At 40.8% G+C, this 13,459-nt stretch overlaps 1 protein-coding gene and 1 long non-coding RNA gene across 2 annotated transcripts; both read left to right on the top strand.

The window, feature by feature from the left end:
• The first annotated feature begins 49 nt into the window (after window positions 1-49).
• Window positions 50-582, top strand: LOC125563205. Its single transcript, XR_007308220.1, has 2 exons — window positions 50-176; window positions 549-582. It is a non-coding gene; the product is annotated as an uncharacterized LOC125563205 (long non-coding RNA).
• A 796-nt stretch (window positions 583-1,378) lies between these two features.
• LOC125562942 (MAM and LDL-receptor class A domain-containing protein 1-like) lies at window positions 1,379-12,865 on the top strand. The gene is made up of 9 exons (XM_048727294.1): window positions 1,379-1,385; window positions 1,803-1,940; window positions 2,061-2,311; window positions 2,417-2,516; window positions 2,841-2,945; window positions 3,171-3,418; window positions 5,611-5,710; window positions 11,497-11,650; window positions 12,625-12,865. The coding sequence occupies exons 1-9, from the start codon at window positions 1,379-1,381 to the stop codon at window positions 12,863-12,865; spliced, it is 1,344 nt and encodes a 447-aa protein (XP_048583251.1).
• The last annotated feature ends 594 nt before the right edge of the window (window positions 12,866-13,459 follow it).

The following is a 13,459-nucleotide window of genomic DNA, read 5'->3' as shown; positions in this document are numbered from 1 at the left end:
TTTTTTTCTGTATTTTGGAATAAAATTAAAAGCCTCCTCCTTTATCTTAGGTGGCGGGTGTATAAAGAGTCAGTTCTCGTGCCCTGATGGCACGTGCGTTCCATGGAGCTCCACATGCAATCAATCAACAAAGGCATCCCAATGCCAAGACGAAGCCGATCGACCAGCCGTGTGCGGTTCGTAGTGTTTTCTAAAAATTGTCACTTTTACCTCTTTTGTACATATGCAAATGAAATAGTTATTTGGCCCAGCGAATAGACATTGAGGGAAATCCGCTCCCAGTTCAATGTTATCAAGGTATTTGCGTCAGTAAATAAATATGTCCTTGTCTAGAGCCTGTAACTAGTTTCTTAAGTTTGGTTCTCACTACGACGCAAGCGACTTACACTTGCGATTGCGTTCTAGTGAGAATCGACCTTCAACATCCTGAGCAAGGCTTGGATGATCACCGGCCTTTAACCTTTTATAAGGGAAACCTATGACCAATTCCACTATATATTTGTTGGTACGCTGGACGGCTTCTCTAGTTCCGTCTTTGTTTCTTTCAGGTTCCAGCGTATGCCCACTGAATTCACTCAATTGCAAGGACAAACACAAGCAAAAATCTCAAAGCGGTGAGAAGTGTCGTTTCTCATTTAAAGGTGAGCCCACACTAGTAAAACACTTACAATATTTTATTAAGTGTCTTCTACAGATTAAGATTTCAACGTACGCTAACGTGGCTATCAACCCAGAAGAAGGGGTGATTTTTTTTCCGTCCCCGGACCGACCGACCGACCGACCGATCGATCGATCGATCGATCAATCAATCATTAGTTTATTTACGTATCTCGCAGCAAGGCTGAATTACAGGCGGTGTCGGCAACATACTACAAAAAGGGTGTACAATAACAGTAAATGAGATGCATATGTACAGGAACAAACTGTTTGAACCGATCAGCGTTCGTGGGTTTAATGTGACAGCTCGTGTTTGCCCACAAGTCATAATGGTTGGCTCTCACCTCCAGTCTACTCTTTACCTGCTTGTACAATGGGTTCCCTGGTTTTATGTTATCTACTTTCCCTAATGACTGCTAGGGACTCTATGTTACATTCCTCTAAAGCATTTTCATATAAGAGTGACGGCACGTTTATTCTCAACGCGAGTTTCTGAATAGGGCATATTGGCGACTGTTGGCCTTCTTAACCACGTAATCACAATGTTTTGCCCAAGTCAGGTCTTAAGACAAATAAACACCGAGTAACTTGAAATTGCTGATCAAAATAGGCTGACACATGATATTATTGTAGTGAAGAAAGTCAACAGACAACTCCTTGCACTTATTAGGGTTAATGAACATGTTATTCCTAGAGGCAAAAAAACTGGATATCCGCTAAAATGTGTGGTAACAAGACAAAGTTATGTTTATTATAAGGCTACATTCAAACGTCGTACTATCCATGAGCCTTATTCAATGCAAATGCAAGCAAATGAAGATGAAACAATCGACTCGATTCATTTGCATGTATTTACTTTGAATACGGCTCATGTGTAATACAACGTTTGACTTAGCCTTAGTAATGTTTATAATAAACCGTGAATTACAGTTTGGCAGAGCGTCCCTATCTGCAAGGAGAATGATTAGCTTCTAAAATGTCACACTTCGGAATTATCCTCTTGTAAACTCGCAGACTTATTAAGATCATGTTAGTCAGATATAGTAAGTTTCTCGCAGCATTAACCAAGAACGTGTAGCACTGTTAAATATGTTTGTTTGTTTTGCTCGACTATGGACATCTTAACATTTTGATATGCCTTAAAGGTCGATGCGACTTTGACAGCGGTCTTTGTGGTCTGCGGCATGACAACACTACGCGCATGCGCTGGGACTTGGCGACTGGTAGAACTCCCAGTGGAGACACGGGTCCGTCATTGGACCATACTACGCATTCTAACAAAGGTACAAAAGAAGGGATGTTGTTCATTCAAAATCCAATATTTTTCCCGTCCGGCATTTTTTAACGCTATTCAAAAACTCATTAATCATTTTGAGTCAAACCATGAACTCTAACTCTTCTAGGCTCCTTTGTCTACATCGAGGCGTCCCGCGTGGCTCTGGGATCCAAGGCCTGGCTCTCGAGTGACTGGATGGATCCGGGGTCAGCGGTATGCATCCAGTTCTGGTATCACATGTATGGAGAGCACGTGGACTCACTTAGCGTACTCGCCTTCACTAGAACTAACCAACAGGTCGTGTGGCGCATGGCAGGGAATATGGGAGACCGCTGGATTTTTGGTCAAACTGTGATAGATATCAAAGGCGAATTCAAGGTAAGCGCCGTAATATTGGATGGCTGGATGCCCCCTATCAATTGTCATCCCGAAGTATGGGCTTTTCACGTTCTTGACATCATGATGCCTTGTTTTTCCTTGCAGTTTGTTATTGAGGGCATACGGGGTGACGGTAATCTGGGTGATATTGCTCTTGATGACCTCGCTTTGTTGGAGGGAAGATGTAGCATGGTTGAGCAGCAAAGTAAGTGACGCTGTGGCAATTGTGAGTCAGAGCGGCCGCTCTGAAGTCTTATAAAAGCCCAATAAGTACCTATTTCCACTTGTTAATTTATTGACAGGGATACTATTAATTATATGGTTATTTAATTTTTTTTCCAAAAGTGTCAAATAAACAATGAAGGGGTAACTGATCGTCATTCTTTAACACTTAACAATACGCCAATAATTTTCGGCATGTGTAACATACTTGATAAAGGCTGGTTGAAAAAATGGTACCATCTTCAAGGTACATAAGTGAATGGTCGGGGCTAATAGTTCATACGCATTTCCGCTTTTTTATTTGAAGTGCCCGTCTCCTGCTCGTTTGAGAGTTTTTGTGGACGATGGGACATCGGTGAAGGCTGGGAGTTATCAAGCAGTAAAAGTGCGATTCCGCCACGTCCAAATAAAAGTATGGAAATATTTCGTCATTATTAAACACCTCAAGCAATTAAATCCTTCAATCGGCTATACACCCAAATCACATCTGTCATTCTTATAATTTTAGTTTCATTTGGAGTTTTGGTCGCACGCAACTTTAAAACCGGTACTGGGCAAGTTAGAGACCACCAACAATTTGTTCAGAGAGAAAGTGTGAAATAGATAACGTGCTGATTTTTTTCTTTCTATAAAATAGGTAGGTATCTATTCTTAAAGAGAAGGGCATCTTCTCCCAGTTTGCTCCTCTCCCCAGTCCTCCCGGCCGGCAAGTGGCGCTGTCTAAGGTTCTGGTACTACATTGGGCTCGGCAACACCGCCGAACTCCGCATACGCATGAGGCGTGAGGCTAATGGGACCGATGTCCAGCTTAGCACTACTAGTCGACGAACCAAGGAATGGACTTATGTGCAGTTATCGATGGAAAAGATGGCACACACAATACAGGTAATGCATAGAGTTACACTAAAATACAGAGGGATGTTCTCTTTGAAGCATATACACAAATTATGTCGCAACTGGATGATCCATAGTGTTTAATGGGCAAATAATCGCAAATAAAAAGCTAATCAAGGTGTGCAAAAGTATACCATGCTTTTTGAGGTGTCTGTAAACATTTACATAGCTTCAAACACCAGGATTCAGCCATACATACTTGAGCCACTGCGGATTCAGATAACAGTCATGCGCGTCGAGCCGGGACCACCATGAAAAGCTTCTTGATAAGTTGTTGACAGGTTTTGGACAAGTTTGGTCCAATCCTAAGATGATCAGCAATAAAATAGCTACAGAATGCACTCGTGTCTTGTGTCTACACTTGTGCACTTGTTTCTTAAATGGCACTCAAGGTGAAAGTCGAATACTGTGGAGGAAAGAGGTTTGCCACATTTTTGCTGGAACGTATCACCACTGAGAGCCTTATCCTAAATATACAAAAGAATTGCTAATCTCTTTTGGATTTGTACCAGAAATCCATTAGAATTAATTACAAAGACGACGACGAATATTTTGTTAACGTTACGCCAATGATGGTTTCGCCCTTACAGAAATGATGAGATCTGCACAAGGCATTCCAGATCGGGACTAAAAAAAGGGTATTCATCAAAGCTAACGAAGTAAATTCCCCTTATCCCAGGGAGCTATGTAAGACAGACGTCCCGCCCCAACTAAGGCGTGCAGAGGAGAATGTCCAACTCATCTATCCGCAACCTAGCACAAGCGACTGCAGTCCTTTTGAGTAAAAAAATAAAGAAGTTTGTGAGAATCTGCATGTCTTACAAACTCGATTAGAGAGCGCCAGCGAAGAGCTAAAGAATATCAAGATTTCGCGCCATTATCTGCAACAAGAGCTCGCCTATGTGCAGTCTGTCATACTTTAGGCCATACTAAAACGATGTGTAAAAACAATCCCTGCTCTTCTAGAAGAGCATGCAAAATCAGGGACGAAAAGCATCCTGAATTCAGAAGCCAAATACAGCAGCTGCAACGAGAAACATGTCGCTGACGAGGGAATCAACATCAAGTTTCCCAATTTCTCCTTTTAAGCAGCAGATCACGATTACTTCTGCATATGTATGCGCTTGTGTTGTGTACACAGAAATCTAAACGCTCAAGTTCACTTCGAACGCTGAAAGTCGAGGAGCGCTGGCTATCCACAAGATACCGTTCGTAATCTTTCTCAATTACCCTCTTACAAAGAATGCAGGTATACATTAGCAGAGTGAAAACGAAGGAATGTATACTTGGAAAGTAGCAGCATTAAAGGGCGATGCTGGAATGTTAGTTTTGCAAGACGAAACCTTAACGTATTTCGCGTGCTGAATATGAGAAAACCCATGCAGGGCGGTCTATTTTTCTTATAAATGTAATCCTAACTTTGTTATATGAACAGATCTACCTTCCTTGTACGGTAAAACCTAACTTCCTATATAAATAGATCTACCGTTTTTATAAGGGTAAATCTAAATTCCTTATATAGGTAGATCTCCCTCGGCTTAACCTGACTTCTTTATATGAAATGAAGTAGCCTCCTTGAGGTCTTTACCAGGAAAAGGAAACAGAGACGTAAGATTCTTCACTCCGCGTGTGAGAGTGAGAAGGAGAAGCAAGCGAAGGAAAGAACAGAGAATAAAGGAACGGAAAAGTTTCTTGCTACTCCGTTACTTGCTCTCCGCTTGCTTGGCCTTCGTGTTGATTTTCACACGAACGCAACATGAGCCCTTTAGTCTCCGCTTCCTTTTCAGTCTCCGTTTTCTCCCCTTGAAAACCCGTCTTTATAAAAGTAAAGCATCTTTATGTTAGAGACCTTAAGATACCCCGATTTGAGCACCCGGGTACTTGTTGCACCATTTTGAACTTATTAAATGATGACGTCATCGCGATATACCCTAAAAGCTACTCGTTTTTACGGTGTAGCAGCTGGGGTCTACATGTAGGTTATCTACAGGTAGATATACACAAACGGGTTTCGATTTCTTTCTCCTTTTTTCACCAGTAAATTACGTGAACTATCGTATAAACACTATTTTAAACGATTTTCAAGATGGGTTTTTAAGGTCTCTATTGATAAACCCTTCTGTCGGGTGTCGAATGGTCCCTTATTGTCATACAAAACATGACGACTTTTGGTATCATTTCAGGTCACATTTGAAGCGTTCTCAACCGGTCCAGCGCTAGCATTAGATGACGTGTCATTCCTAGAGACACAGTGTGAAGACATGCCTTGGACACCTTATGCGGGTAAAGCCAACCATTCTCAAGTTTCTATGAGTACTATGTTATATTATAAAAAATATGGCAAGTAATCTAGCGCCTGGTGGAAAAGGCTTAGGGAAGTGCCTTATTTTTTAACATATATTCAGATAAATTTCATACCTCTTAAAAGTCTGGTACTTCAAATTTTGCCTCAGACCCTTTACACATTGCGTCTTGGTGAAGAAAGCCATAAGACGGCTTATCGCTGATATTTCGTTTATTTACTGTGCGCTGATCAGATCGTCTATCGAATATACTTTGTATTTTTCGCTGGTTTACGTAAACATCTTAATGATCAATTTGAGAACATTCAGAGGAGGGCCTTAACTATCATCTGGCCTGGAATGAAGTATTGTGATGCTCTAGCACGAGCCAACATCACGACCTTAAGACAGACGTGTTTATAATTAATAACTAAGATTAAGCATTATCATCATCATTGACATCGGCGTCAACGTCGTTGTCGTTGTGCTTTTATGATATGTTTTTTTCACTAATCGAGAGCTCGTAAAACCGTCAATTGGGCTTTTTGATTCTATTGGTATAGAAATATGGTATAGCTATGCGACTTGGTTTTTGTGGTCATCGCGCGGGTACCCTGTGGTATTATTCGCCAGCCAGCCAGTAAGTCAGTCAGCCGGGCAACTCCCAGGCCCCACTCGGTCTTACGCTTTTATGTGTATTTACCGCCTCACTTTAGTGCTTTAAAGTTCGTATGTTCACAGAAAAATGTAGCTTGAAAATAGTATTTAATGAGTAAATATGCGGAATCAAATGGGCTAAAGTCTTTAAAGTACAGTTCTGTCTGAAGTACGAGCTGAAACATACGTACGAAAATCTACCCGAGTTTTCGTAAATCCCGCCCATCGCAGCAGTTAAAAAGAGGACTATAGAGGCTCTACACTACCATTCTGCTAAACTTTCTTCACGTCTATATCTATGTTTGGAGATCCTGAGAAAAAGGGCGTTTGGAATGTTTCTGTTTTCAGCTATAAAAATCATTCACTGGAGTCCATAAGTTCCTTGCTAGCAGAAAGTTGACATCTGAAATGTATTACTATATCATCTATTTTTGGAATGCTGTTTCATCCATTATGTTTCTTTGCAAGGGCAAAGGGAAAATGCTAGGAAAGTGCTCAGTCAAGCTTTTCATTATTGTTATATATTTCTAAAAGTAGAGTCACATTTGTTTTAAATAGATTCACATTTCTCCTTTTTCCACTCCCCATTGACTTTTTGTTTATTTGTTTATCCCTTCCTCTCTACCCCTAACATAGGTCAATGAACATGGTTCAGTTTGAAATTAGAAATTGGAATTAAGCACTTTCAGTAATTTAAGATTTGCGTTTATTGCATTTATTTTTGAGTAGCCATTATGGGTGAATCTCTGCCAGATACCCAGGAATTTTCTTGGGAGGTGCGAAATCCGAAAAAGAGGACCTAGGTTTTCTGAGGGGGAGGAGGGTGGTGGGGGGGGGGGGTTGAGGGAGTGAGTTTTCTGATTAAAAAAGTGGACCTTATTTTTCTGGGCAGCTGGGCGAGGGAATTTTTAAATGAAAGTTTGAACAACCCCGAAAGAACAAAAATGGATTTTTTATCTTCTTCGGACGTTTATTGGACCTTTATTGACAGGAGGTATATTTGTGGAGTTTAATTTCAACACATTCTTCTGAATAATCATAACATAAAATAAGGATTTTGACTAGCTGTGAAACATTTCCCCCATTCTACCGAGGCCGGGAAGCATGAATCCCGCTAATCCTCAGACACTTTTTCATTGTTCTGCCGTCGCTTAATCGGTCAAGGGTTGTAAACATCCCGAGAAAAGCTCCTATTCTCACCCCGAGCGATTGTCCGAAGCCTGTAGGTTAAACGCACCCGTTCCATGTAAAAGACAATTGAAAGCTATTGGCAGGGAAAACAGAAAACTATCTATCGGAAACATTTTAACACTGCTTCTTCGTTGGATTTAGTGCAGAAAATGGTGCATAAAAAGTGGCGGATCGTTCAAATTTATGGTACATTTATAAAATTTGGCACAGTGATAGAGAAACTCACACTGAGCAATTCTGGATATGGACCAACCCCCCAAAACTGTATACTTACAGTTTAATAGAGGTGGAACAATTTCCCTGAAAACCTGAATAAAACCAATACTTTTCATGTTACGATCACAAAACTTAACCCAGTGATGGATATTAACATGAACTACAGTTTGACGAAAAAATAAACCACGCCCCCTTGATACTTACAGTTTTAGGGGGGGGAATAAATTATTCCTTCAAGCAGTATTAAACCCAATACCATTTATTGCACAACTTTCAAACTCTACATGATTGTTATACTCTTTACAAAACTTCATTCAAGATATGGACCCACGCCCAGATGTGAGTACTTACAGTTATACTAGAGATGAGAGGCAAATTGCTTATATAGAGTGCATACAAACTGAGAGCTAAGATTCCATAATGGTGTATTGCAAGATATTCCTAACCGTATAGCCACGTCCCTATTGTACTTACAGTTATACTAGAGATTACATGAGGCAGTATATCGCTTATATAGAGTGCCTTTCAATACGAACTGCGAGCTACAAATCCACATACTTAATTATATTGGTATATTGCAGGATATAGTCGAGCGTATAACCACGCCCATATAGCACTTACAGTTATACTAGAGACAGCATAAGCGTAAAATATAACATACATATAGCACGCTCATAATAATCAATAAAAGCACAGAATTGTTGTTCGAAAGGAGTAGTCTTGTTGCGTAAAATAATACCACGATGTCACAAGTGTACTTACAGTGCTATCAGAAATGAGATAATTGTTATCATTAGCTGTAAATTGGACTTCTCCGGGTGCAAGTATGGTGAATAATCGGAGCACTACATATTAAACAAATGGAGCACTATCAACCTGCCAGTCAAAACGGTAGGAAGAGCCACTCCCAGTACAAATCAAATGCAGAAAAAAGGCATAACTTCATTGTAAAAAGTTGAAATACCGAGCATGCATACTGTATGTGCTAGTTGTAAAAAGACACAGATCTTTTTCGAAATCAAAATCGTCTGGGTTTTTTTTTCACTCTTTAGTATTTTCGCAAAGTACTGGCTATTATTTAGCTCTAGGACTAGGACGTATTTGTTTCAAGACTATTGATTAGGAACGTGCATCATCGATTATTTTTTAATTGTTCCATGATCAATTAATTCAAAACTGCCTTTGATAATGTCTTTACTCAAACTTTTATGTATGTGACCAGACCTCGTTCTTTCGTGGAAAAGGTAAAACGAGTGCGTGGATTGTCTGGGAGGCGTTCCCAGAGATCTCATCGGCTTTGACTGCCTTATCGGACTTTCCGAAAAAGGAAACAGTTCTGGCAAGCATCGGCACCCTTGAATGCTTTTTTGTCCTTCTCTACTCCAAGATGTGCCAGCTCTCCTTGGTGAACGACACCCTGAAGGAGGTGGTTGCGAGGAAATCCCGCCTATCCCGCGGTAGGAAATCCCGCCTACATTCGCCGCCCTTCTACAGCACAAAAAGAGAGCGGCATACTAGGCTGGCTTTTGCCGGGCGCACTCTCGTGGTGCAGCCTGTCCGGCCGATTAGGGCTGGGAATCCTCCGACAATGGCACCTGGCGTCCTCTTTGGAGCATTTTCCCTTCAATGTCAACCTGTATCAAGCTGGTAAAGTGCGGCTGCCAGCCCGACAAAGGCTGCAAAAGGAGATGCATCAAGACGGGGCTTAAATGCACTGCTCTGTGCAGGTGCGGTTGGGACTGTGAGTGGCAATGAAAAAATAGACAGGTAAAAATTTAATTGGGTTCTGGAAATTAAAAAAAACTGAACGGCTTACTGAAACGTTTTTTTTTTTTTTATATCAACAGTGCTTCTCCGGTAGACACGGGAACAGATGTTGAGCATGTGGGTTGAACAACCCACATGCTTATGGGACCCAACCCCAGTAAAGTATTCTTCAGTATATTGCATATTCTTCGTTTATTATTGGTGTTGCGGTGAACCTAATGATTATTTTAAATGCAACAGTCAATTAATTTCAGCTTCCCAGATTTTTTAAAAAAGGTTCAATTTGTTTCATCTCATCTAGAACTGTTAATACCATATGGGCAATGCCCTGCACGTTGTTTGTATTTTGATAGACCAAACATTTTTGAAAATGTGTTAGTATGTTCAATTGTCACGTGCAGTTCAAATGGAAGGACGTTCTTTCTATAAACTCCATCCGTGCCATCTTTAGAAGAGCTATAAGTACTATAAGGGCATGGTTATACATTTAAGTACACCCTGCAATATACCAATATCGGCGAGTATATTGATTTTTAGCTTGAAATGAGTATAGGAAGGCACAAAAAGGTGGAAAATCGACAATATGCCTTCATTCCCGTCATCTTTAGTATAACTGTAAATACCATAGCGGCGTGATAATGCAATTGACTATATCCGGTAATATACCAATATAAGTAAGCATGTGGATTTGTAGCTCATATCTCGTATTGAAAGGCAAACTATATATGCTATTACCTCCTTTGTGCCATCTCTAGTATAATTTTAAGTACAATAGGGGCGTGGCTATACGGTTGAGAATATCTTGCAATATACCATTATAAGTTAGTATATGAATTCTTAGCTCTAAGTATATATTGAAGGGCACTCTAAGCAATATGCCTCTTTCGTATCATCTCTAGTATAACTGTAAGTACCCACATCTGGGCGTGGGTCCGTATCTCGAATGAAATTTTGTAAAGAGTATAACTATTTTGTGGAGTTTGAAAGTCTTACAATAAATAGTATTGGTTTTAATGCTGATTAAAGGGATAAAATATCCCACCCCTAAAGCTGTAAGTATCAAGGTTTGTGGTTAATTTTTTCGTTAAACTGTAGTTTATGTTAATATCCATCACTGGGTTAAGTTTTGTGACCGTAACATGAAAAGTATTGGTTTTATTCTGTTTTTAGGGAAATTAATTGCACCTCTATGAAACTGTAAGTATACATTTTTTGGGGTGGGTCCATATCCAGAATTGCTTAGTGCGAGATTCTATATCTATGTGCCAAATTTCGAAAATGTTCCACAAATTTGAACGATGCTGCACCATTTTCTTCCACTAATTTGGGATTTAAGACTTCAAGCTTTTTACTTGAGCCTTTTAATGGTTAGCGGTCTTCAGCATGAGAGCTATCCAGGCGCTTTTCTGATTGGCTGAAATTTCAATCACAGGACAAACGACCAGACTAGTTATCCAGGTACGTACTGTGGGCTCACAAAAACAAGCTGGAAATCGAGCCTACGTAAATTTGCGCCTTTCGCTAAAACACCCAGTTCATTTATTCGGTACAGCCAGAGGTTAAAATAATCCCAAAATAAAATGGTTCTCTCTAAAATCACACAGTTGTGTTCAGGCGGAAGTTCAATTTCAAAAAAAAAAAAAAAAACATTCGCGAAATAAAACCCAAGAAAAAGTGCAGATATGCATGAGACAACGGCGGTCCCAGTCTTTAAACTATCTGTATTCGAACACGACTGTACGGCTAATTTGGGAAAGCTGTATCAATAATCTTGATAAAGTTTGGAAAATAAAACATTAAATGTATTTTTTGGTGGTTGTTTTAATATTCGTTATTATAATTCTACTTCCAACCTGGTTAAACAATAACAGAGCTATGGCTGACAATGGCTGTTCAAGTTAAGTCTAAAAGGGTAATACTACACAAATTATTACAAATTATTACTTTATTCTTCAGAATTTTTACCCCCTCCGCGTTCGAAATGCAGCGATAGTCTTGGAATGCAGGACTTCAAAATCCCCGACTCAGCAATAACAGCCTCTACAAACACAGAATCCGCGCGTTATGGCCGATTGCACTTCATGCTAGCGTGGATGTTCGCATTACAAGGGTGAGTCGTCACTTTGCCATCCCCATCACAGGCGCGTGCCTAGGAAGGAGGGTGATGCCTAGGAGCAGGAGGGTGAGTCATCACTTTTCCATACCATAGACATAGATATATATTTATCAGTCATCGAGTACGCAAGAATGTACATGGATGAGTCTCCAAAAAGCAAAAAGGAAACGTTTGATGATGCCTTTCGCATGGGAATGTGTTTACTTTTATTGTTCTAGAAAAGCTATTAAGAGCGACACTGCTGTAAGTTGGGTTTCGTGTTCGTTTTTTCGTTCCTTTTATTCTCTTATGCTGGGAATTTATTTGAGATGCCTTCCACGCCCGAGGGCGTCCAAGGGAGCATCTGTTTGCAGTTGCCACGGAGACGTATGTTCGTTGCCCGGCTTCGGCTTCATTAGTCTCCTGCGCAGCCGTCCTTAGTGTCAGTCTCGAATCCTTCCCCACGGATTAGAGACTGACACTAAGGACGGCTGCGCAGGAGACTACGGCTTCATTTGCTCCGGCTAATTCAGCAACTTCTACGTTCTGGATAATTTCATCACGGGAAGCCCACTCAACTCAGCGCATTGTTTATTATAGCATGTGCTTTAACTTCGTTTATGAAAGTAGTAATAGTAGTCTATATATCGGGTGGATTCCAGTCCCCCGGCCGTGATTGGTCCGAATATATCGGGTGGAAGTGACGTCACAGATGGACTTTGTCCTTTGGCCTTTGGACTTTGGAGTGGGGAGGGGGTGGGTGGTGATTGGTGGGGATATATCGGGCGGAAGTGACGTCATAGGTGTAGGTATTATTATGGAATACCTAAAAAAGATATGTAAGATCGAAATTTTGAAGCGAAGAACATTGCTGCTTTGTTTGTTGATAATGAAGTGTTTTTGTAACGTAGAGGTAAAAAAAGTTGGGTCTACCTAAAAGTGCGGTACCCATGTGGATTTGTGGATTTGACGTGAGACCTCCAAACAAGAAATGCGACCGGCAAAGAAGTAAAGAAGATGAAGGCTGTGCGACTATGGACACCACCCTCCAAGAAGAAGGTCAAGGGCAAAGGCAAGAAGCTCCCTACAACCTGCGTAAACGTAAGCGTCCCAGTTCCCCCACTCATAAAAGAAGATGGGGAGGAGGAGGAGGATGTGGAGGAGGAAGAGGAGGAGGAGATGCCAGATGTAGTGGAAGTGACACCGATGGCGAAGAAGCCGAAAAAGTAGTTGTCATCGAGAGTGACACTAGCGATGAGGAAGAGGAAGAGGAGGAAGAGTCCAAGGAATCATATAATGAGCTTGATGTGATATCTTTGACTAGAAAAAAAGATAAAAATCCTCATCGAACACGGACCATTCTCAGTTATCAGTTATCCTTGGCAGTAAGAAGAGCTCTCTCTCTCACTCTATCATCATCATCATAATTAGTGTCTTTACCGGGTCAAAACAAGTCGCCAATGCGGGGATGAATTTGTTTACACTTCCGGCAACAGATGTGGCCGTACAAAAGGGCATTTATATTCCGTATACGCCATCTTATGAAGAAGGCAATCACACTGAGTGGTACATTTACCCAAGTTCCACTTATATTGATCTGAAGAAAACACACATCCGACTGGAAGTGAAATTCATAAAAAAATGATGGCGCTAACCTTTCTGCAGGCAAAAAAGTTGCCTTTGTAAACAATGCCTTGCATTCGATGATCAAGCAAGTCAAGGTTGAATTGAATAATAGACCCTTTACACTACAATCGGATTCGTATGCGTACCGTGCCTACATTGAATCACTCTTTAACTACTCCAAGGAAGCTCAAGAGTCAT

This window comes from Nematostella vectensis, chromosome 5 (assembly GCF_932526225.1).
Source record: "Nematostella vectensis chromosome 5, jaNemVect1.1, whole genome shotgun sequence".
Classification (NCBI taxonomy): Eukaryota; Metazoa; Cnidaria; class Anthozoa; order Actiniaria; family Edwardsiidae; genus Nematostella; species Nematostella vectensis.
The sequence above is the reverse complement of the archived record's forward strand: the minus strand, read 5'-3'. Positions and strand labels throughout refer to the sequence as shown.

Excerpts from the sequence above, each read along its gene's own strand:
- LOC125562942 (XM_048727294.1), top strand. Across the intron at positions 2,312-2,416 it reads ATATCAAAGGCGAATTCAAG|TTTGTTATTGAGGGCATACG; the intron begins GTAAGCGCCGTA and ends TTTTCCTTGCAG. Across the intron at positions 5,711-11,496 it reads GCCTTGGACACCTTATGCGG|AATTTTTACCCCCTCCGCGT; the intron begins GTAAAGCCAACC and ends TTTATTCTTCAG.